This window comes from Biomphalaria glabrata, chromosome 10, assembly GCF_947242115.1.
Source record: "Biomphalaria glabrata chromosome 10, xgBioGlab47.1, whole genome shotgun sequence".
Classification (NCBI taxonomy): Eukaryota; Metazoa; Mollusca; class Gastropoda; family Planorbidae; genus Biomphalaria; species Biomphalaria glabrata.
This window is the reverse complement of record NC_074720.1, coordinates 40,301,148-40,326,227: the sequence shown is the minus strand read 5'-3', so window position 1 is coordinate 40,326,227 and position 25,080 is coordinate 40,301,148. Positions and strand designations below refer to the sequence as shown.

Genomic DNA, 25,080 nt, shown 5'->3' with positions numbered 1-25,080 from the left:
AATACATATTTACTTAAATTTGTAAGGTGGAAATCAATACATGTTCATAATTCAATAAATTTATGCTTTGCCAATGCAATAACAGAAATATAAATATATTCTAGTTCATTGGTAGAGGTCTAGAGCCTTTTAAAAAAAAGTTATTGTAAGTATCGATTAGCTAAAAGGTAATTTCTAACTTTTTCCACGTACACTTCCTGACCGTTCCGGATGTTGACCGATACGTGTAGTTTTTATCGTAGATCGCGATTCTTGTTTAATATAGATCTAGGTCTAGATAGATCTAGACTCTATACACTATAACTATACTATAAGTGACTATTCACTATATACAGTGATTAGTGATACACTCATACTAGAATCTAGACTTAAGACTAGTCTAGATATCTACTACTACTACACTACTAATCTAGTCTGACTACTCAAGCTGTTGCTTTTCAAAAGTCGCCTTTTCATTAAATGATTAATTATCATTCATGATTTAATGAAGTTCTAGATCTATTTATAAATTCATTGTAGTATTGTAGAGTCTAGATATATAACTATAGATCATTATTCGATCCTAATAGACTAATATAGACTCTACCTAGTCTAGATGATAGATCTAGATTTAGTTGTAAACATTCAACATTGAAATATTTAATTTTGTTGAAATTAAGACAATTAAGTAAGTAAACAACTGAGTCAACTGTCACTGGTGTCATTTAGTATATAGATCTAGTAATAATATAGTCTAAAGTCTAAGTAATCTTGGAAATATTTTATGATTCAGATTGAATAATAATTATTTTTTATGATATATATATATATCCATATTTACACAAAACTTTATAAATAAGACCTTAAAAAGTTTAAAAACACACAATGGAAATCTGAAGAAAAGCAACCGGCTTCACAAACATGCCAAACTTGGTTGAAACAAAAATTGTGAAGGGGAAACAAATCAGGATGCTTAGCAAAGAGAAACTATTCAAAATAAAGTTTTAGGCAATTAAAAATTTGTATGTTGTTCTGTTGTGCTAATGTAGACTCAAAAAAATAGTTTTAGATATATATCATTCTTTTATTTTGCTTTCATTTAGGTCATGCATATAAGGCAATCATTGTCACTAGCTTGTCTGCTAGCGATGCTTCTAGTTTGTTGTACAGCCAAACCAGTGCGCAGAGGACCACCACCACCACAACCAGTTGAGGGGGATTCTCCTGAACATCCAGTAAGTCATTCCAAATGTTCATATCTAGACCATATAAAGTTATGGGTGACACTCCTGAACACCTAATAAGTTAAAACAGACTCATCAATATCCTTTTTATTTGCATAATTTTAATTAAAAAAAAATTTTTTTTTTAATTTAATGGAAAGTTAGTTGTTTTTTTTTTTTTAATTTTTATAATTCCATCACTTTGTAATCTTTATGTAAAAAATGTAATTCTATTAAAATTCTTCCAGAAATCTACTGGTCTAGCTTATGACCACTACTTAAGACAAGTCGTTGATGTTTTAGAAAGTGATCCAGAGTTTAGAAAAAAACTGGAGACTGCCAATGTGTCTGACATACGGGTAAGCTAGAGTTTGTGGTAACACTATTGTGTGTTTTCCTCTTAAGCGATTCATACACCAGTTCAGTCAGCATTTTAGTTCAGTCAGCATTTTCTTTACTTTAACTTGGTGAATATTTTATCTGATGATAAAAAGGAACATTAGATATATGTGTATATACATACAGGAATTAGCATTTGAACTCATGTAGATGTAATATCTAGTTCTGCAACTAAAAGGTCCACTTGTGTTTATATGTTTTTCCTAAAGGTTAAAAAATAAATAAAATAAAGGAGGTACATATTCAGTACGCAATAATATTCATTGAAAGTACAGAAGAGTAATAAAAGTAATATAGACATGCAATGACATTTATTGAAACGTATCCTCCTATTAAGATGTAGGGAATAGGTTTAATAATGGATGGGTCGTATCCACTATCTTCATGGATACTAAAAACAAAAATAAATATATAATAGTGTATATCATATATATTCATAGGTCCTCAAACTGTGGGTACCTCATTAGCCAATCATTGAGCTGTTTTGTTCAAACATTTCAAGCCATAAGCCAATCATTATGCAGTTATGTTCAACCATTGTTCCATCCCATTGAACAGAAGCACTACTGCTGAGCTGTATGCTTGACACACCTTTCCCTAACCCTCACCAGCACTTTATCTGGAGACATTCTCTCCAGTACCTCTTACATTTGTCTAGTCAGGAAAAAAAAACACTCCTGCTAACACAACACAATGAATTGTCACAAGTAAAAACAAATGCTCATACACATTAGTCAAGACCGGTTACAGAAAGTTGTATCCATCTCAAGCCGGTAGATCATAGTAGATTAATGAGCATAAAGAGTTATTTTCTTTTCAATTTCACCTTTCAAGTAAAAAGCTCAGTTTTGAAGGACATTGTCAGATTCTAATCTACTATAACAATTGTGTTTGTGGGTGTGTGTGAAGTCCTACTCAATGTTTAAACAGTTATTCCCAACATTTGTAGCTGCATTTTGATCTTTGTTCTGTAATAGATTAGAGATTTTTTAGATTAAAAAAACATTTGAAAACGAGATATCTCTAGGGTTCATTTAAGAAACTGGCATATTCTTCTTCTTCCTCGTTCTCATTGTTATGTTGGAGCGTTCAGATGACTAGACCAATATATGAGATGGACTGCGCAGTGGTTTCCAAATCAGGGAGCTCTACAAATAGCTTTCTTTCTATTGGGGTGTTTTGGGGCCAGTGTCTTGTTCGGGCCTCTATTGTTAGAGAGTGCAGTTTTGAAGGACATTGTCAGCATTCTCTGGTGACAACTCCACATGGACAGATTTCACTAGCATCTTAGAAAGTGCATCTGTTTTGATTGATTGAGATAATTTAGTCTAGGGATTGTGCATTTTGAGATTAAAAAAAAAAGTTATTATTGTATTTCATTGTTGATTTATAAATATTGTCAGGTCTACAATTATTACCTACAAATAAAATGTGATTTGTCCAGAACTTTCTATCTTATTTAATATAATTAAATTATCTCAATATTTTTAAAGTGTTCAGTCAATGCCATTTGTATCTGTACTCATGTCTAGAGTGGTAAGATAGCTATGTATCTGGAAATGGTCAACCACACAGTGAGGACATCCCTTGATGAGATAAAGAGACGCGAGATTAGCAGGCTACAGGAACTGGCCAGGCTTCAGATGCAAGGCATGTCTGGTACGGATGTGATTATGAATGCAATGAATCGAGGTAACGTCGTTCATGGGTGGTTACTCGGCCAAGCTTGTTGCTGTTCACATTTTTCTTTGAGAACCTTTTTTTTTTCTTTTGCCTCTTGAACTCGGCATGTAACACGGAGAGAAATTCACAATACGTGTTGCTTTATGATTTGAAGTAACGCGAGCAGGTAGTAGCATGAAATGTATTAAAGGTTAACAACGATTCTGTCATCCTCTCTATTCAAGAGGATTCGGTCTCTGCGTTGTCAAAATAAAAAACAACATACATATGAAAAAAAATGAATCATTGCTTATACTTATATCAAATCATTGAAGCAACTAGGCTCACTAACCTATGTATATGCATATTTTTTTGTTCACGCTTCTTTAACAAAACCAGAGGTTACCTTTCATTACCGTTGCTTTGCTAGAATTATCTCCCACCCCATAGCTGAACTTTTTTTTTTCTAACATGCATAAAAGAAGATAACATTTATTTTCCTCCCTAATTATTGTTAGTGTTAAAATTAAAACGAAATGAAATTGCAAAAAAGTTTGTGATGGGATTAAACCTGCCCCTTGGTAAAAAAAAATAAATAAATTTTAATGCAGTTTAATCCCATAAAGCATCTTGAAATGCAAGCTTGACAGGTTTGATTAATTTATCAATCAATCATTTAACCATAAGAATCTTTTCAAATGAAATAGTCAAGCTTGTTTTCTTTCTTTAAATTTTGTTGTTCATAATTTAAATATTTTGTCCCATTGCCTTCAATATGATTTTCTTGTTTGTACAAAGTCTTTTTGTTTGTTTACTTAGCAACCACCTAACAACAACAAAAACATTTATAATTGTTTTGTTAGTTAAGTAGCTTTATCTAATCCTCTCACATCTGCTAGCAAATAAAACATTAGATATAACAAATGTCAAGGCCATAGATTGTTCAGAAGTCAATTTTTTTTTCTTCTTCACACTTAGAACTTTGTCCATTTTAATTATCAACGTACTTTGTTTATATCTCTCTATTATAAAGAAAAAATGAACTGGATTGTATGAATGGATGCGTTGGATGACTGCTCTTTATATTGTTTCTTTACTGTCATTTATATTGATAGATCTAATTATTTAAAATAATTATTTATAATTAATCTTTAATTCATAATATTGTGATTTTTTTTTTGGGGGGGGGCTATTTATTTAAACAACATTAATTAAATATTTCTTAGCTGTTTCTTGACTGTTTAATTAGAGTTCAATTTTTACTTGTAAAAAAATGTCATTTACTTTAAAAATCGATAATTCACACAAAACATTTTCTGTTTTGTCTTTTAGCTCACGATGGTGTGAAAAAGTTTGAGATCCCCTCTTACCTTGATGTCAGGAACCCACACAGCTTTGAAGTGAAAGATTTGGAAAATCTTATTATTAAAGTAGGTGTAACACCATGACCTATCACCCCTCATCCTAACAGTAGGACAACTGACACATTTTGTGTTGTTCTACATTTTTTTTTTCACTCAAATATATACCGCATTACCAGTGAGGACTGCTCCACTGCCATCCCTAGCAGCGAGACTATAAAAGGTCTTTAACACTGACCTGTGACGTCACAATAGCTCGTTTCCATGTCACGTCTTGACCTGTGATGTGACAGTCAGCTATTGAACTAAACTGTCCACAGGTTGCGACATTGCAGGTCAGTGTTTAGGCCTTCTATTAACCATTGGTCTTGCCTTCAGTTCTGTAGGAGGCCTAAGTTTGGACGTAATAATCTTAAAAGTCTTCATTGATTAAGATTTAGGATCAGGCAGAACTGTTAAAGGCTGTACGGGAGGACTGATCCTTCCATCCTTGCCACCAATTGGAGTTCATCTCAAGTTAATGCTGACAGGAGAAGAGGCTAAGTTGAGTAACAGGTGCCTAAATCTGAAAGATTCTGGCAGGAGTGTCTCATTAACTTTAGTTGGCTACCCATCTAGAAGCCTTGCTGCTAAATTCAAACACTGGAAAGGCTTCTGGTGTCAACCCTGAGAAAAAATTGGGCTGATGCCCCTTTGGCAGCTTGCACACTGTGCTACATTCTGGCAGACCCAGCGATGCTGCTGACCCCAAATTGTAGTGGCTTTTTGACGCGCCTTAGGACCCTATTGGAAAGGGAGATAACTGTAGGCAACAAAATTCTGACCATATTAGATGTCCTGGCCCAAATTTATCTTGTGACTGCCTTTGGTCCCTTCTGGGGGATAGGCCACCAACCAGCTTCTTCCAGGCATCTCGGTTCTGGGCAAGTCTCTCCAACTGTCCCCACGTCTTGCCCATCTGCTTCCAAGTCGCTGCGCGATGTATTCCTGGACCGTCCCTTCTTTCCTTGTGGGTTCCAGGTTAGGGCTTGCCTTGTTATGTTGGATGCAGGCTTGCGAAGGGTGTGACCTATGCATCTTCAACTTCTCTGAAGGATATCTACTTCAATGGGCTGCTGCTTTGTTATTTGCCACAGTTCCTCTTTCAAGATCTTATCTTATGATCCACTGGCCAGACAAGAGGCCAGCATCATAGATTGTTACAAATATTTTTACCTCATTGAAGAAAAAAAAAAAAAAAAATTCAATTAGTTTGATGTCATTGCTGACTTTGCTTGATGTCTGTTATGTGTGTTTGTTTCAGACCACCAGTGATTTAGAAGAGTTAGATAAACAAAGGAAAGAAGAGTTCAAGGAGTATGAGATGGAGAAGACTTTTGAGCAGCAGGAACACTTGAAGGCTTTGAAAGAGGAGGAGAGAAAGAGGGAAGAGGCCAGATTGGAGGAGCTGAAGAAAAAACACGCCCAGCATCCCAAAGTGAATCACCCGGTGAGTTTGTCAAACTTGACATCATTTATTTTTAAAGTCTCAGGGTCCATGTTTTGGTTTGATATGTTAGTGTGTTTTGTAGATGTAAAGTTGACTTAAGCATGTGTAGGTGTCAAGAAGTGGCCAGCACAATGACCATCCTTGTTGTTAGGACAATGACCATCCATGTTGTTGTGCCATAATTCTAAAAGTGCATGAAAATTCTTTTGTTCACTTACTAGACCAGAATGAGTGTGTCATGTCTATTGTGTTTCTTTATCCCCTATCAGGTCATTGACTACTTATGAGTATAAACAATTTAATAATAATAACATTAAGACTCCTCTGTTCCCTTTGGTATCATGCCTTTGACTGAAACTATTAAAAACACTTTTTTTTTACTTGCTTTGCTTAATAAACAGATGACCAAACGGGAGAGCCTTGGGGGGGGGGGGTGTTCTGCAGTTTGTTTAAATAAATATATTTTCATTACAATTTCATAATCTGAGAGATGATCACAGGATGCCTGGATGCTGGCCATTATACAACATTTTGTTTCCTTGTTATACCAAATGATATTATTGACGTGTAGTAATTGCCTTGTCTAAGTAGATGCATACGTAGATACTACATTGCATATATTTATGGTGTTATTTGATGCCAAGATTTCTCTTCTGTTTAGGGGAGCAAAGATCAGTTTGAGGAAGTCTGGGAAAAAGTGGATCACCTGGAAGACCAAGAGTTCAACCCTAAAACATTTTTCTACACACACGGTAAGTTTTGTATTCCTCGTCTCATTATTCAATAACAAGGGCACATTTCTGTTCCCTAAATGTCTACCTAAACATTTCTTACTTAAATTCATTCTAAGTCAAATATTGTTTAGTTTACATGTGATATGGTTGTATCATACTATGTTACTTCTAGTGTATCGCTGGGATTGATTCTGATTATTTTCTTCTTCCAGATGTGAATGGTGACATGGAGTGGAGTGTTGATGAAGTAGATGCTGTCTTACAATTAGAGGTGTGCACACATTTAAAAACATTAAACCTTTTGTTACTCAAGAAAATATCATCAACTGTCCCTCGTAGGGATGCTGTGATGGTTTGCGTAATGAAATCCCTTTACTTTCCCGCATGACTTTAGTTTGTCTAAATGTTGAGAAACAGTTGTCTAAATGTTGAGAAACAGTTGTCTAAATGTTGAGAAACAGTTGTCTAAATGTTAAGAAACAATCAATACTACCTCTTAATGTGTTAACACATCAAATTGTAAATGATTGAGAATCCTTGGTACTCCCCTTTCCAGAAAGCACTGGCCAAAACATGTGGGCATTTTAATATATAGCTCCTCCTTCATGATTGAAAAGGACATGCTCTTATTTCATATGTACTTGAAGATAATTATGGAGTCTTCGATTTAAAAAGCCAGCCGCACACAAGGCTTGGGAAGTTTGGGTCTGTTGTGGGGTTGTCACAATCGCCAGCGTTTTCAAAGTAGTCCCTTAGTATACTAATGGACATAGTTCTTAGTCTGAATATAGTTTATACAGAGGATCTACCTGTCAAACCTTGCAATCTATAGAGCAGATGGTGTTATAGTCATCTGTTTCTTTTACTCTTGGTTAACAAGAGTTCATGTGACCAGCACAACATCCAACCACCTTTACTTTTCTCCAAACTAGTCAAGTACCCATTAGTCTTGGTGGACTCAAGGCGCCCTATAGATCCCAAAATGAATAATCCCAGTGTTCACCGGGACCTCCCTGTCTCATTTCCCAGATTTGCCTCAGAGGAGGGGTAAAGTAGCATGGGTGCTCCATCCATGTTCTAGCTTATGTGACAGATCTGTTCCTATTTGAATCTATTCATAAACTGACCAGATATTGTATTGCTCCTCAACAGTTGGACAAAGTGTATGATGCCAAGAATTCACCCGATGAAGATGATCCAGTGGAAAGGCAGGAAGAGATGAACCGCATGAGGGAGCATGTATTCCAAGAGATGGACAAAGATAAGAACTGGCGCATCTCATTCCAGGAGTTCATCGACTACACTGGCTCACAGGGGCAAAACCAGGAGTTCCAGAAAGATGATGGCTGGAAGGTACTGTAAACCATGTTTTTTGTCATGTCCATCTTTTAAAACAAAACTGATGAATGTGGACACTTTAAAGTTTCTCCTGGAAAGTTAGATAATGACTTTCAAACATCTGCACACCCAGTAAAGAAAATTGGTTGTTAAATCTTATCTGGCCATCAATTTGAAAATTGTGGAAGGGAGTTAACTCACTGGCCTAGTTCTTACAATGTGGACAACATAAAATTGGCAGTCATATACCTACTTTAATGTTTACTGCTCTATAAGATTGTTTACTTTAACCCTGGATGTGTTATTATTGTTTACTTTAACCCTGGATGTGTTATTATTGTTTAGTTTAACCCTGGATGTGTTATTATTGTTTACTTTAACCCTGGATGTGTTTTTGCTGTACTTAGCAGTGATTATTTAAAACACTTAATTGCTTTGATTACCATGGTCATTAGATAGTCATGTTGATATTTTAATTTTTCCTGCCACAGACTGTAGACGAGGAGCCAGTGTTTACAGATGAAGATTACCAGAGATATTTACAGGAACACCATGCACAGCCTGGAGTCATTCATGTAAATCTTTTTTTTTTTTAATCAAAATTTTTAGCACTCCTAAAAAAAATCATAATATAAGACTGCTTTATTGATCCTTATAGAAATTTGTTGTGATTACAAGGACTCTTTTCTCATATAAAGACAGCACAACAGAAACATACACATAAATACAACAGACACAAGTTTGTCCTGACTACTGAAATGTTCTCCTAGTTAAGATTTCTCTGAACTCTGATAACGTCAGAAAAATCTGGATTCTGATAATGTCAGAAAAATCTGGATTCTGATAACGTCAGCAAAATCTGGATTCTGGTAACGTCAGAAAAATCTTGATTCTGATAACGTCAGAAAAATCTTGATTCTGATAACGCCAGAAAAATCTTGATTCTGATAACGTCAGAAAAATCTGGATTCTGATAATGCCAGAAAAATCTGGATTCTGATAACGTCAGAAAAATCTGGATTCTGATAACGTCAGAAAAATCTGGATTTGTAGGCATTCAATTTTTTTTTATAAAGCGTATTTGAATCCTTAACTTTCAACCTTCAACCTTTCTTGCACAGTTCAAGTTCTCTTGAATAAAAAACACTTTCATATTTCATCATAAGTATTTGCCAGAGCATAACTCCGTAAGACTAGAAACATGAGTCAAAAAACACATTTCCCTAAGAGCTCCCTAAGACTAGAAACCCAAAAGTCTCTAAGCACAAAGTAGTCAACTCCTGTTTGTAAGGTGACACGTTTAGTATTGAGTTCTGCCAGACTATCAAAGTTTATTTTAGACCAAAATAAAATAATTTATTCCACCATAATAACGTTACAAAATTAGAGAAAAGAAAAGCGTGGGTCTGCTATGCAACAATCACAAGTTCACAAATTGATGTAACTGTTGTCGTGAAACTGTAAAATTGAATTTAAAAAAAAAAAAGCTAGATTACATGATAGCTATTCTTTGAAATTACTTGTGTAATAGAGTCCTTCAGCAATTTGCTTTAACTTGCCAGAGTCAGTTATAAAAAGTTTTTTTTTTCACCTTTTAAAATGTATAATGGGCTTAAAATTATATTTTCCACCACAATTTTCTGTAGAATTTTAAATTTTCTTTCTAAGTTATTTTTGTTATTGGCTTATTAGCACAAAAAATAATGTACTAATAGAATTCAAAGTTGAGGAACAAAGGAACATGCAAAATAAAATTGAAACATTTCTTGGAAAAAAATGGACATGATGTTGCTTTAAAAAAATATATTTGAACAAAATTTTAGAAAGATTGATCGAAAGTGCCAATTATTAAATACAGAAATAAATGTATAATTGTTGAAAAAATGTTAAAAAGTCTAATTGTTAGTATGTTCCTTGTTTCTTTTTTTTCCCTGTATCAAAAAAACAAAAAACAGGAGCATTAAAATTTAGTCTGTACTAAACGGTCGCATTTAATTTTATCTGAAGATATTTTTCTAAAAATTTAACAGCCTCCAGAAAATTTGCAATTCCAACCTGAAGGACAGCTTCATCAACAAGAACAACCATCTGAACATCAGCAAGGTCAACCACCAGCACACCAACAAGGTCAACCACAAGCACATCAAGGCCAACCTCCAGCGCATCAGCAAGGACAACCACCAGCACATCAACAAGGACAACCACCAGCATACCAACAAGGACAACCACCAGCACACCAGCAAGGACAGCCAGTCGACCAACAGCATGGGCAGCCAGTGGACCAACAGAATCTGGATGCAGAGAAACTTCAACAACAGATACGAGATTTACAGAATCAATTACAGCAGCAACAACAGCAGCAGCCAAACACACAACAGGTAATTGAGAACCAAGACATGCTGTGCATGTAACTCTTTAATGTCTTTAGTTCACTTTTATTTGTTATGAAACAGCACTTGATGAAGCAGGGGGGTCTTAATAGTAGAGGTCATGGCCATGGATGAAAATAGGATCCTTGAGGGAGACCAAGAGTTTTACTAGAGATTTCAATTTTCTTCACATGAGAGTTAGAGAAAGAACAATTGTTGGCCATTGGGCATGCTTGGCACATATCATGGTCATAAACTGTTGGTCGTAGAGGGGAGGGAATTCAACTTGTCCTGCCATAAAGGGAAACTCTGAATGTGTTTTTACCACACAAACTCTGAATGTGTTTCTACCACACAAACTCTGAATGTGTTTTTACCACACAAACTCTGAATGTGTTTCTACCACATAAACTCTGAATGTGTTTTTACCACACAAACTCTGAATGTGTTTCTACCACATAAACTCTGAATGTGTTTTTACCACACAAACTCTGAATGTGTTTCTACCACATAAACTCTGAATGTGTTTTTACCACACAAACTCTGAATGTGTTTCTACCACATAAACTCTGAATGTGTTTTTACCACACAAACTCTGAATGTGTTTCTACCACATAAACTCTGAATGTGTTTTTACCACACAAACTCTTGAATGTGTTTCTACCACATAAACTCTGAATGTGTTTTTACCACACAAACTCTGAATGTGTTTCTACCACATAAACTCTGAATGTGTTTTTACCACACAAACTCTGAATGTGTTTTTACCACACAAACTCTGAATGTGTTTCTACCACATAAACTCTGAATGTGTTTTTACCACACAAACTCTGAATGTGTTTCTACCACATAAACTCTGAATGTGTTTCTACCACATAAACTCTGAATGTGTTTTTACCACACAAACTCTGAATGTGTTTCTACCATATAAACTCTGAATGTGTTTTTACCACACAAACTCTGAATGTGTTTTTACCACACAAACTCTGAATGTGTTTCTACCACATAAACTCTGAATGTGTTTCTACCACATAAACTCTGAATGTGTTTCTACCACATAAACTCTGAATGTGTTTCTACCACACAAACTCTGAATGTGTTTCTACCACATAAACTCTGAATGTGTTTTTACCACACAAACTCTGAATGTGTTTCTACCACATAAACTCTGAATGTGTTTTTACCACACAAACTCTGAATGTGTTTCTACCACATAAACTCTGAATGTGTTTTTACCACACAAACTCTGAATGTGTTTCTACCACACAAACTCTGAATGTGTTTCTACCACATAAACTCTGAATGTGTTTTTACCACACAAACTCTGAATGTGTTTCTACCACATAAACTCTAAATGTGTTTTTACCACACAAACTGAATGTGTTTCTACCACACAAACTCTGAATGTGTTTCTACCACACAAACTCTGAATGTGTTTCTACCACACAAACTCTGAATGTACCTCACAAACTCTGAATGTGTTTCTGACTAAAATGTTTTTATATGTGCTCTCTCCATTCTATTCTTGCAGCCTCAGCATTAGAAGTGACATTGGAGACCCAAGGACTGAACAAACTGAATTTCTATTCAGCCTTCCAAACTTGAACTGAAGACAGGAGAAGAAGTTTTAAAGCAAGGAAAAAAAGAACAACAACATTCATGTGTGTGTGTCTGATGCAGGAGTGTGTGTGGATTCTTGAATGAACATGTCTCACCCTAACATGACAGTATTTATTGATTTGACTTTTTTTTTTTTTTTGTGCATTTTTTTCCTGCTAATTGAAATAGTGCACTACCAATTAGAATGAAGCTTAAAACAATTTTGCAAATGAAGTTACTACCAAATGTGACTTAAATGTGTGGCATTAAATCTTTCCTTTAACTCTTTCTTGGCTTTGATTTAGAAGTTGTTGTTTGTTCTCTCTGTTGATCAAATGTTTCTATTAGAAACAAAAAATTGGCCATGTAAAAATGTTTTCTGGTTAATCAAACTTTTAGGATTGATCAAAATATATATGTTTTTAATGAAAGTGTTTCTCAACCTAAGATGTTTCATTTCTGGACTTACTGGGGGAGTGAGAGTTCAGAAAATAATATTTTCAAACAGGGTACCAGAAAACTGATTTGTTAAGCAGATGAGAGGAACTAGCATCGAGTCCCTCTAAAGAAAAAAAAAAAAAGGTTGACCAATGCAACTCAATATACTTTGTTTTCCATTGTACTGTTTTACTTCAAGGTCTGGTTGATCCTAGCACACATTGACTTTTAGACTCAAACTATTTACAAAGCTTTATTTCATGTTTAGGGTTTCTGTTTATTCCCCACGTCTGCTTACTTAGCTCCCCTTTTTCCCCACCGTTTACCCTTTCCACCGTGTGAACTCATGACCTTCACAATTTGCTGAGCTTTTTATATGAATTGTAATTCCTAGTGGTATATCTTGAGTTCTTGTTAGCAAAATGTCTCCTGATTTCATCACATCTGGAACATTACGAATCTCTATATTAGCTACAGTACTGTTACTTTTTTAAAAATAGACCAGCAGTAGATATGTCTTTAGGGGATAAAGTATACCCAAAGAACGAGACACGTTCCTAGTCTAGTATCGTAAGAATTGTTACTGAGAGTAGTACTCTATCTATTGTTTTATAGGTTAAACTTCATTGACTCATCTTGTTCTGTCAAGTCTTAATTTGCATCCAATACAAACTAAAAGAAGTTGTTCAGGATGTTTTGGGTTGTTGAATTTTTCTTCTCCAATTTTTTGTTTGCATTTATTTGTGAGTGTCCTTTTGAAAATTACTATGTGATCAATTTTTTATTTTGTTTCTTGTGTGTGGACAATTTTGTTGTGAAACAGAAAAAGCTTTACTGACCTGGTAGTTGTAAGGAGTTTGGAAAGTTCATCTACAGTACAGTAGAACTTTGATGTCCCTAACTTAGTTTCCTGTGAAATGTAATTGGTGTAGTGAATACTATCTATCTCCAGTTTTATTAGGAATCCAGTTCTGGTACAAGACAAGTATTCGCCCATTTATCTGATGTTTACATTCCACATAATATTCAAATTAAAAACATGGTAAATTTAGATGGATTTTTTTTAAACCCCAAACACTTGAAATACTTGACATAGGAGTTACCTTCTCTTTTTTTTTTTTTTTAAATTATTATTGTGAATTTCTTTAATGCAAAAGACCATTATGAAAGAGCTTGATATCTAAAATAGATGTGATAGCCAAGTTTTAAGATTTACTTGATAAAGTCTCTACGTTACATGTATCATTCGTAAAACCTAAATTTATTTGTTTAATCTTATGTCTGTGGATATGGATATATAACTGGTGGCAGACTTTAAAATAAAATTGTATTTTAAATGATTAAAACAAGTCTTTGTTTCATTATTTTACCAAATTGAAGAAAACATGAATTACTTGGAGGTCATGAGTTACACATGAACATTAGGTCTGCTAGATTGATCAGTGGACTTGAAATGTATTTGAAATGTCTGAACATCTAGAAGTCCTTCAGAAAACATTTCTTCCAGGACACTATCAAGTATTCCAAACTGAATATATATATATTTATAGCTTTTATATAGCGCTACTTTCATACTTATAGCATGCTCAGAGCGCTTTGTTCCAATCTCATTTGTGGACCAGTGTGGGGGGAGGGTGTATCTAGGAGTTGGTTTTCCGTGCTGCCTTTAGGCGCTCAGTAAACACAACTCTGCCCGAGTCGGGTGTCGAACCTCGAGCCCCCTTCTAGGTAGCCAAGTTCAAGCGCACTTAGCCTCTCGACCACGAATAATCTTAATGTCAAAGTTATACTCTGGATCCCTCCTTCTAGCTTAAATCTATTCATAACATGATGACCTTGACCTACTTTCAAATGAGTCACAAGCAAATGTTTGATACTTTACTGCATTTTTTTTTTCTGATTTCTAAAAATGTGGTTTTCAACCAGGCGCAAAATGTTAAGAAATTCCCAGAAAATCTGAAATGCTATGCAGACGAAACAAATAAAACATTTAACATTCTCTGCTAACCCAAACAACAAACCAACTAATGCCATGAGTATATTATTCTAGTTTTTTTAATTCAAAATAATTTCTTTTTCATTTTACAGAGTAGGAACTAAAAGGTTGCATTTGGTTCTTATTTTTTAAAAAAAAACTGATTCACTGACTGTAATTTTAGACAACTAAAGTTGAGCTCGGTTTTCTGGGACAATACATGTGATCAAATAGTCAAAATCTTCACAATGTTTAGAGAGAAACTCTATAAAAAAAAACTATTTAAAACCAGCTCTTGCAGAAAAAACTCAACTAACTGTTCTCTGATTTAATGTTGTCATGTACAGGTGAACCTGTACATTTAGACAATTAAAAGGTTCAAATATTGAGACAAAATGGTGACTACAAATATTTCTTCAACATAAATCTGAAAGACACATTAAGTAACACAACTGGGTCAAATATCGGTCAACTTAGCATGAGTAGAAAAAAAAAATGAATATAAAGGGTGGTGTAAGAATCACTGTGATTAATGTGTTTGGCATAATTGCTTTGGCCAAGTGTGTTGCTAGCCAACAACTTCTTGAGTGACATTTAGAAGTCCAGATTTTGTAGAACATCGTAGGCTTGGTTGTCTGTAGTTTCACTGTTAATGGTTGAAGTGTCCACATTGTGCACGCTGTTTCTCTGTTCCTTGTCTTCCTGTACGAAGGACTTTCTTGGAACAGACTTGGATGGGGGTCCAGACAGGATGGAAGGCTTCAAAGCAAAGAACATCAAGGGACATGGAACTTGACCAGACTGTTTTGAGATACAAAAATCATGACCTGAATGATGGTTGTGATACCAGCAGACAAGCAGATTATCATTCTACTTCAGTTTGTTTTAAAGAATGAACTCAAAATATATAATGAGAAATTCTATATACAGATGCATAGACTCTTAAACTTATTTTTATGTTATTTAGAATTTACTGCTCGAGAGAGACGCCTTATACACCCATGAACTGATGTTTCTGTTTTTTTATAGCCTGTATTATAAACATTCCTTCCAAAAGCAAATAAAAACACACTTTGAATAGTTCCTCATGTTCACTGTGAATATGTTTTAAGCTATTTAAAAATGTGTATTTATGCTTCATGAATCCATTTTTGTTTTACAAATTGTAGTGCTGGCATGGGGGGGGGGGGGGGGGGGAATCAAAACTAAATACATACAAAGGTTTAATAGTAAGCTTTCAATTTTTCTCAAATTCCCAAAAGTTCAGATTGCATATCTATCAAATCCGTATTAATCTAGCAGCCAAGAGGTAAAAGGATCTTGTGTAAAAAAAATTTCATGCAAATCCATTCGTCAGCTCAGAGATCATTAAATGATTAGCTATCTTCAAGTTGTGGATGAAAAGTATAAAACTGAGGTCTATCCTGGGCAGAAGAATTTAGGTCACTTTGGCAATTGTTACATTAACCAACTGATGTAAGAGAACAAGCAAAATTATTAAAAAATATAAGGGAAATAACTGCACATTTACAACAGTATTGTAATATTTATTTCCCTTTTTTATATCAAATTAAATTAAGTAATTGGTTCATTGTTAAGTGATTCATAATTTGTTAGTAAAGTAAAGTAAAGTTCCCAATTCAGACCTTACGATCTATAGGGCAGATGATGTATATATCACCTGTTTCTGTGGCCTACAGTTAACGATCATGTGTCCTAGCCACATGACACCCTTGTTAACAGTGGGCCACAGTACACATGATAAAGTAAGTAAGACAAGGAACACTAAAATCACACATCTGTTCCAGAAGATGAAAACTGAAGCTAGTGAAACTTGCCTTTGTGACGTGTCACAGAAGTATGCTTGCTACACCTACCAAGCTGATTACTTTAACAAAAAAGCTCTTGTCAACAAGGTACAATCAGTTAGTTTTTTATATATACAATAGAACCACTGTCCCTTTGGTATCTACTTATTAACTCTTTCAGTGTGGTGGTACTCTCTTTTTTTATTTTACCGAGAGTCAAAGTGAGCGTTTTTTTTTTTTTTTTTTTTTTTTAAAGACAACATTGTGTTAGTGGTTTCCCTTTTTAGTTCATTTCATGGGACCCAAAAAAAAATTTAAATCGTACAATTTCTAAGTGCATTTGTTCAACTTTTATGAAATTTGAAGTCATAAAATGTGTTTAGTTTTGTGTTTTTTTTTTATATTTACGGATTAAATATTTAATTAAAAATTTTAATCTTTCTTTAATTTTTTAATGAATTTTTAATTTTTCTTATATATTTTGTTAGTCCATGCTTAAACTTAGAAACATATTTTCTTGACTAATTTTGTTTTAGTTATTTACACATTTGGAGCCAACTCATTTTCCGTTTTAAAAAAAAAATCAAATATTGAAATTCTGCTGTCCACTTTTAATGCTACGGTAAATAAAATAACAGTTTTCATTCAGCAAACAAAGTGCTCAATCACTAAATCGCCATGCCACATTTCAAAAACAAACAAAAAAGTCTAATTTAAATAGATTTAAAGCTTAAAGTACTTACCGGAAATAAAAGTTTGACCACTGTCTTAGGGATGTAGCAAGGTCCTGTGTATCTTTCTCTTGTCTGCGAGTCATAGGCTTCTCCTGGTAGTTTGAAAACAATTTCATAACGAGGCACAATTAATTGGGGAGTCTCAGGATAAACTAAACAATGTCAAGGAAATAGAGTTGAGAACATTTGATTCTGCAGTGATCAAAAAGTGCACACACAAATTAGCATTTCCCTTGTAAAAACAAAGCTTATCAAACCTTCTTTTATCCTGCACACAGGATACACCAACTATCTTTCTATTGATGGATTTGCCTCTATGTATATATTGTTACGAGTCTCACTATCCAGGCTCTCTGCAAACTGCACCTTACACCACCAACTTAAAGAACTTGACAACTCAGGGCTCCAAAGTAATGTAACACTTTAATAGTTGAATAAATAACAGCCAATACTGTACAATTGTACACTGTACAAATATCTCTCCGATAACACCGTTCCGCCTTATCAACCCTTGCACTGGCCTCTCCGTCTCGTTCCGGGCTTGCACTGGGTTCAACAGTCCAGGACTGACTTCACACACTAGGCTCGTTGTGTGGGACTCGATCGCAGACCAAGATCAAGACGCCAGTCGTCTCAACTGTACTTGACAGTACTCCGCACTAAACCGTCGTAATGCTCCGTACAGAACCACACTGTTGAACTGTGCTGTAGTTGACTGTGTTCTAAGCCACTGTCGTGAACCACTTTTCTCCACCGTCTTGACTGCGACACCTCCACTCTTATTAAGGGTCCCTAATGGCCTTCTAGAACCGGACGGAACATCGCTCGACGTTTCTAGCTCGTCACATGACTACATTCCTCGTGACGCTCCTGAGCTCTGTTCACGACAGCGATCCTTCCCGAACTGTCCTGTTGACACTCGACTCGGCTGACCGTCGTAACTCATCACGGTTGACCGCTCGTCTAGCGCTGGCCTGGGGGCGATTTGTGTCAGCTGTCTACACTCACACCACTACCCCCATCTGTGCCACCACCAGGTTTATAACAATATATATATCTCCAATTACACCAGAAAACTATTGGACAGATCTGTTACTAAGGTTGTTGTTTTTTTTACCTTTGGCATTTTACAGATATATATCTCACTTGAAAGAGAAGTTGGAATTAGCTATGAGCTAGGTAGATGTATTCCTAAACTGAGGAAAAGCTGGTCTTCTCAAATCTGAGAAAGTAATCATTTGAACAAGGTGTTTCCCTAATGCATTTAATTTGAGGTGAAGCTAAACGTTTGCAGTTTGTACCAGCCCCAAAAATTAGCATAAAAATGCATTTCATTAAAAGATCATTACCCATAATAAGCAGAACATCTATCATGTTTGGAGATATCTCAAATGTATTGGTCTGTTCATTGATATTTTCTAGCTCAGCATTCTCCAGTCGAGTGAGTAAAGTTTCTTTTCTCATGCCCTGTGGAGAGGTTGAGAGAAATAGAGAGAGATTCAATTACATAATTTGTTTTAAATAACAGCTTTTAAAATTAATAACTATCTCTTTATTATCTTATAAATTAAAAACGTTTCTTTATGGAACATAGGTCCATGCATAACCATCTGGTTGTGCTTTTTAATTAGAGATTTCAATGCTGCTAGGTCGTTGTATTTCCTGGCTGACTCAGGCAGTCTTTTCCATTTCTAATGGCACTAGGGAAGAAGGAGCACTTGCACAAATGTTTCCTAGCCTAGGAATGCACATTTATCTTTGTTTCTTTCTGAGCATTTTATTAGACTGTAAGCACTTCATCAGGTTGTGTTTTTGCATTTGTAAATTATAGTTCAGTGTTTCATTGTATAATGGCTGTATTACTTTTTAGTCTTATGTCCTGAGTGTCTTTAAGTTAAGTGATTTTACAAATAGAGTTACTCTAGTCTAATGTAAATATTCACTTTCTATAAATCTCATGCCTCTATTTTGCATCTGTCCTAAAATTGTTATGTTTTTATGAGTTCAGAGGTCACAAGCAGAGGATGCCAAGTCTACCATTGTACCTCAATTACAGGAAAACCTTTATGATAAAGCTTGTAACATAGACTGAATCCATTTAATGGACAGCAATTGAGGCGTAAAACTACTGTAGATTCTAGGGACTCAGAGATTCTTTGACAAGACAAAATAAGAATAAGGTATCATCTTAGAAGGAAGCAGAATGAAGACCAATCTGTGACCTACTTATTAACAGTAACAGTACAGAAGACAGGCCTACAGGTATGTGGATACTGTCTGATCTTAGTGACCTGTAAGAGGGACCATTCATGATGGACTGACTGGCTTGACTATTAGAGAGTTGTTGATAGAATGAGTTGTTAGAGCGTCTCAATGTTTCTATTTGAATGAGAAATGTGTTAGGAACTTAGGATCTACACAAAGGCTTGTAGTTTATTACTCAAGTTAGTTGCTGAACAATGAATTTTTTCTTTTTTTTTTCATTCGAGTTGTTGGTTGGCAAGCGCATGAATGAAAGAAAAAAAACAACATGCAGATAATACCATTATAAAATTACAAATAAACTTACCCTCCCCCCCCCCCCCCTTCTAATTTCTGAAGTGCCTATGTATCTCAATTTGAGAATGAAGCAAGTCAAGAAAAAGTCAAACCTAAAAATGACTCTAAGAAGGAACTAAAGTTTCAGTTGAACCTACATGATAACTGGCCACATTGCTGAGAATGTTGATGGAGATCCTGATGGCGCACACCTTCCACAGCCGTGACAGCAGTGGTGGATGAATGTAGCTGAAGCGATCGCAGACAATTTTCAGATCCGAGGTACTCAGAAACAGTGTCTGAAAACAAAGAGCATGCACCAATATTTTCAAAGGAGGAAAAATGATTGAGTGATCAAGAAATGTAGTAACAGATTACACAGGCTCTATCTAGTGGGTCATAAAATAACACGAGAGTAGCGCTGTCTCTCATCACTCCATGACATTTTACATCTCAAGAGACAATCTCCTATGACTGAAGAGGTCGATCTTTGATACACAGCTACGGTCACAGGTTGGGCATTTGTAATCACCAGGCGCTGCAGCATTTTCTTCCTACTTTTGGTGTGTAAACCATCTGCAATCACTGACCCTTCCATTATGATTGCTTTCTGTGTGGATCTGTCCAGTGCTTTATTCTCCCAAGTGTTGGTATTGATTTTGAAAAGCTTGATGTCATGCTAACAAACATTTTAGAAGTAGATAACCAGCAGCTCTCCTGCCTTCTATTTCATCCCCTACCATGAATGTACAACAAAACCTTTACATGTTGTCTTGCTAGTTCTTGAAATTCAGTCTCCACAGACCACTTGACAGTCAGCTACCTCCAATAAAACTAGTGACAGTTGTTCCATACAGATAGCTATCTAACTACAATATGGCATTCATGTAGATCAACACCACACAATAAGTTTTCCTTACTCACAATATTTTTTGTTGTCAAGGCCTGACCAACAGATAATCAGACTTTTATGACGATGCCAACTGAATATGAGAATTGCTTTAAAGATGTAACTATAGTTTATCCCATCGAGTACACAAGTATACAAACATTGAATCTAATGGACCAAATCCCATCGAGTACACAAGTATACAAACATTGAATCTAATGGACCAAATCCCATCAAGTACACAAGTATACAAACATTGAATCTAATGGACCAAATCCCATCGAGTACACAAGTATACAAACATTGAATCTAATGGACCAAATCCCATCAAGTACACAATTATACAAACATTGAATCTAATGGACCAAATCCCATCGAGTACACAAGTATACAAACATTGAATCTAATGGACCAAAATCCCAAAACAAACATTGAATCCAAACATCACAAGGCTAGACTTTGTATTAGATATAAAGAACCTGGCTGGCAGTATTGTTGACATTGTACATTGTATAGACATTCATTCAAGTCTAAAGAGAAGTCTAAAGAGACTTTTACTAAACTAAATAACAATTGTCAAATAATGTTATTGTTTGTTTTCTATGTTTAGCTACATAAGTGAGTCTTTGTCAATAGCTGGATGACCAATGACTGGATGGTTAAGGACTGGTCAGTACTGGAATAGTCTCTCGTCTTACCTTGACTGAAGTCTCACAGGTCAATGTTGCTGTCCTACGTTTCTGAGTCAAGACACTGATTTCACCAATGACATTGCCAGTAGACAGGAAGTCCAGGGTCTGCATTGTGTTGATTTGGTTCCTGTTGTCTGTCATTATGGGAGCTTCTACCTGGCCATGGAATGGATCAAATGATAATATACATGGAATAAATCAATCTCAAGACTTTAATGACTGGTAAATTACAGAAATCAGAGAATTTAGAGTTGAAACACCAAAGTAAAAAAAACATATCTACATGTTGAATGCAAGAAGAGAATAACAGCATACTATAACATTAGGACTGGTGTTGACATTTAGCACATAGAAATTGCTAAACAAGAAAATCTGGATGGCCAACTTACTACTCAGCTGAGTGCATAAGACTCCTAACACTGTGGCTTCAGGGCTAATGAAAGGTCACAAAGAGACTGACAATAACATTGGTGAAAGTCGGGTCTGTAGTACGCACTTTGAATTGCTATCACAATGGTCCTGAATCTAAACCTAGGCAAATGCTGTCCCCTGCCGTCCAGTTCCCCTTTCAGACTTTGCAATCTATGGGGCAGATGATGTAAAGGTCATCTGTTACTGGGGCCCACGGTTAATGAGGGTGTCATGTGGCCAGCACAACAACCAACCACCTTTACTTTTTCCCAACTAATGTTAGGTACACAATAGAGCTGGGTGGACTCAGAGGCGCCCTAAAATCTCAAAAATTAAAAATCCCAGTCTTCACCAGGATTTAAACCCAGAATCCTCAGTTCAGAAGCAAAGCACTTTACCACTCAGCCACCACGCCTACCCAGTTTGGGCTAGGATGTAGGCTAATAATCTGTATCTCTGAGAGAGCATCCAAACTTTTTAAAACAAAGAAAACAAGTGAAAGAGTGCCTCAGCAAGCCTCACACTGAGCAGCACATAGACAACTCTCATAGTCAGACATAGATAGTTTTCTTGACGCCTTTTTGGTGGTCCTCCAATGATCCCCCTGTAGTACAGGGGTAAAGGAATGGTAGTGGGTACAAAATAGAGACAAGTTGTAACAAAACTCCAGGTGACTGGTGAGCATTTTAATTTCATGTCAATGAAACTAGCAAATCATGTTCAAATTCATTCTATCACTTCTTCAGTCACAAAGCAGCTTTGAATCATCTCAAAGAAATGAGATGAAAGGCTGAGTATTAGCTACATGGTTGGAATAGTGCTGCCCACACAGCAGTTCCCCCATCTCCATGTAGATGCCAATACAGATTGGTATTAAGAGACATCAACGGTTCTGCCAGGGTGTAACACTGAGTGCTGCAAGCTGTCTAATGATCTCCAGCTTCTGATTTTTCCTCAGGGTCGACTCCAAAAGCCTTTACCTTTTTGGGTATAGTCGCAAAGCAGCAGAGATTTGAATTCAAGATTTTCCTTCTTTTAGAAAGGTAGCCAGCCACAGGTAACAAAACACAAATCTAAACTTTGTTAGTAGCCTGGGATACATAAATAAATTGTGGAAGGTTATTAGATTTTGAGACGTGAAATAAATCAACTTTGGTCGCCAAGTATCTTACTGACCATAAGTAAAAAAAAACATGAAAGAACATGGAATACTGACCTTGACCAGTCCACTCATGATGAAGTAGATACCGTCAGGAGGCTCACCATGTCGTAGAATCACTTCACCATAGTTGTACAATTTCTCCTGCGCCAGGTGGTAAATGTAGTCCACTAGTTGATAGTCCCCATCAATCCATGGGATGGAGGCTAAAATTTTCTTAGTGGAGGGAATCTCAAGGATGGGGGGTGCTGCCATCAGCCGTTTCATTTTAGACTCAATGATCTACATGGGGGGTAATAAAACAAACAATAATAAGATCACAACACAGCTTAAGTTCTGGTTCTGGATTTATGTCTGTTGCACTTAAAGACTAGCTATGGTGCAAAAACAATTCCTTTATTATAATCAAACTAGACTCTAAGTGTGGCTAGTCTCAAACATCATGAAATGTTCTCAGGATATTATTAAACAGTTGTATACCAAGTTTAGAGCAGAGCCAATGTGTTTCTAGCAGGCCATCAAGTTGGGTGTCACAAGAAAGTAAGTTGAGAAGAGAGATCAGATAGTGATGACAATAGGGATGTTTTACTTGACAAGTTTCTTCACAACTGAAAAGTATTACATCCTTAGAGCCCAAACCTTCTGCTGGATGGAGGGAGATGGTTTGAGGCTGGGACGGCCAGGAAGATAATACGGATGAGGAGACACAGAAAAGACAATTTCTCAGAACTAGAAATGAGATGCTGTGTTAATTAGTTCTCTAAGCTTTAGTCCACTTGATCTACAGGCTTATGTCACATACTTTTACAGAGAGAAGTCATACAACTTTACAAGAAGCCATACAACTTTACAAGAAGTCATACAACTTAACAGAGAGACGCCATACTCCTTTACAAAGAGAAGTCGTAAACCTTTACAGAGAGAAGTCATACACCTTTACAAAGAAGTTATACACATTACAAAGAGAAGTCATACACTTTTACAAAAAGAAGGCAAACACATTTAAAAAGAGAAGTCATACACCTTTACAAAAAGTCACACAAAGATCAAGTCACCTCTACAAGTCACACACCTTAACGAAGAGAAGCCCATCTGGTTCATCGATACCTCCTTCCTCCATTAAGTGGTGCATACCTTCCCTCATGACATTCAGCACAGATCTGATGGCCTGGCATGTCTTGACACCAAGAGCAATATCTGGGTGAAGGCCTTGTAACAACCCTGGATACACACATAAAGATGTAGATACATTCTTCAAGTGTTAATCATGTCATATGGTTACATCTGATAAGGCTGTATCGGTTTGTAAAAAAAATCTAACATACCTAGTTCCCTTAGGACCAAACAACATACCTAGTTCTATTAGGAATAAACAACATACCTTGTTCCCTTAAGATCAAACAACATACCTAGTTCCCTTAGGACCAAACAACATACTTAATTCCCTTAGGACCAAACAACATACTTAGTTCCCTTAGGACCAAGCAACATACCTTGTTCCCTTAGGACCAAACAATATACTTAGTTATATTAGGAACAAACAACATACCTAGTTCCCTTAGGACCAAACAACATACCTAGTTCCCTTAGGACCAAACAACATACCTAGTTCCCTGAGTACACTCATTTTGGCTTTCTCTGCACTTTCACGGATCATGTTCTGAACATTGACATCATCACTGATGTGGTCAACCAGTCTGATGGCCAGCTGAGGAGGCATGCTTTAATAGTTAAGTAATGCTTTCTTCATGTTGAGCTTTATGCAAGCTTTTTAAAGAATTATATTTTGTCATATGAAAAGCATACACCACACTGTTCCATGCTGGTAAAATCACAATAAGAATATGTCATATTTTTATGTTAACACAGGACAGTAAATTAATACTAATTAATGAGGAAAACTTACAAAGCAAAAACAGACCCACACAGATGGACTAGAAAAAAAACTCCAAGTGTACATTATAGCAATAAGTTCATAAGATCACATTGTATGGTGCACATGAAAAAAAATGAGTCCAATAAAATGGAAGATACCTCATTGGCTCTTACAAAGCCTCGTCCCATATCACATCCTGTGGTCAATCTTTCTCGAATATAATGCTTAATCAGGTTGAGTAATATGCTTACAAGCAACTGAAGAAATGTGACAGAAAAAAACAACACTTCAACAGTAAACTGTTTATTAACAGCACATGCATGGTTAGAACAATGTTTAGTTGGATCAATATTTAGTTAGATCAATACAGAGTTAAAATATTTATAATTAGATTAAAGTATCATTAG

The 25,080-nt window shown here is 35.8% G+C and overlaps 2 protein-coding genes across 8 annotated transcripts in view; one reads left to right on the top strand and one right to left on the bottom strand.

Annotated features, from left to right (window-relative positions):
- The first annotated feature begins 1 nt into the window (after position 1).
- LOC106071056 (nucleobindin-2-like) lies at positions 2-13,722 on the top strand. 6 transcript variants are annotated; one of them, XM_056045055.1, is made up of 13 exons: positions 514-667; positions 1,083-1,214; positions 1,451-1,561; positions 3,134-3,293; positions 4,596-4,693; positions 5,928-6,113; positions 6,775-6,865; positions 7,060-7,118; positions 8,000-8,200; positions 8,677-8,760; positions 10,216-10,288; positions 10,334-10,563; positions 12,086-13,722. In XM_056045055.1, the coding sequence occupies exons 2-13, from the start codon at positions 1,086-1,088 to the stop codon at positions 12,095-12,097; spliced, it is 1,434 nt and encodes a 477-aa protein (XP_055901030.1). In that variant the 5' UTR covers positions 514-667; positions 1,083-1,085; the 3' UTR covers positions 12,098-13,722. The 6 variants fall into 6 exon arrangements, with proteins under 6 accessions (XP_055901027.1, XP_055901026.1, XP_055901030.1 ...); XM_056045052.1 differs by lacking the exon at positions 514-667 and adding an exon at positions 2-21 and having other exon boundaries at positions 10,216-10,563; XM_056045051.1 differs by lacking the exon at positions 514-667 and adding an exon at positions 127-145 and having other exon boundaries at positions 10,216-10,563.
- Positions 13,723-14,628: 906 nt separating this feature from the next.
- LOC106071055 (sodium/hydrogen exchanger 10-like) overlaps positions 14,629-25,080 on the bottom strand; it is a 34,781-nt gene continuing 24,329 nt past the window's right edge. For both annotated transcript variants that reach the window (XM_056044944.1, XM_056044945.1), the window contains exons 19-27: positions 24,832-24,930; positions 24,403-24,505; positions 23,870-24,018; positions 22,855-23,079; positions 21,234-21,383; positions 19,805-19,945; positions 18,458-18,575; positions 17,118-17,200; positions 14,629-15,367 (exon numbers count right to left, since the gene is read on the bottom strand). In XM_056044944.1, coding sequence (XP_055900919.1) covers positions 15,161-15,367; positions 17,118-17,200; positions 18,458-18,575; positions 19,805-19,945; positions 21,234-21,383; positions 22,855-23,079; positions 23,870-24,018; positions 24,403-24,505; positions 24,832-24,930 — 1,275 coding nt within the window. In that variant the 3' untranslated portion in view covers positions 14,629-15,160. The remainder of the gene's footprint in view (positions 15,368-17,117; positions 17,201-18,457; positions 18,576-19,804; positions 19,946-21,233; positions 21,384-22,854; positions 23,080-23,869; positions 24,019-24,402; positions 24,506-24,831; positions 24,931-25,080) is intronic.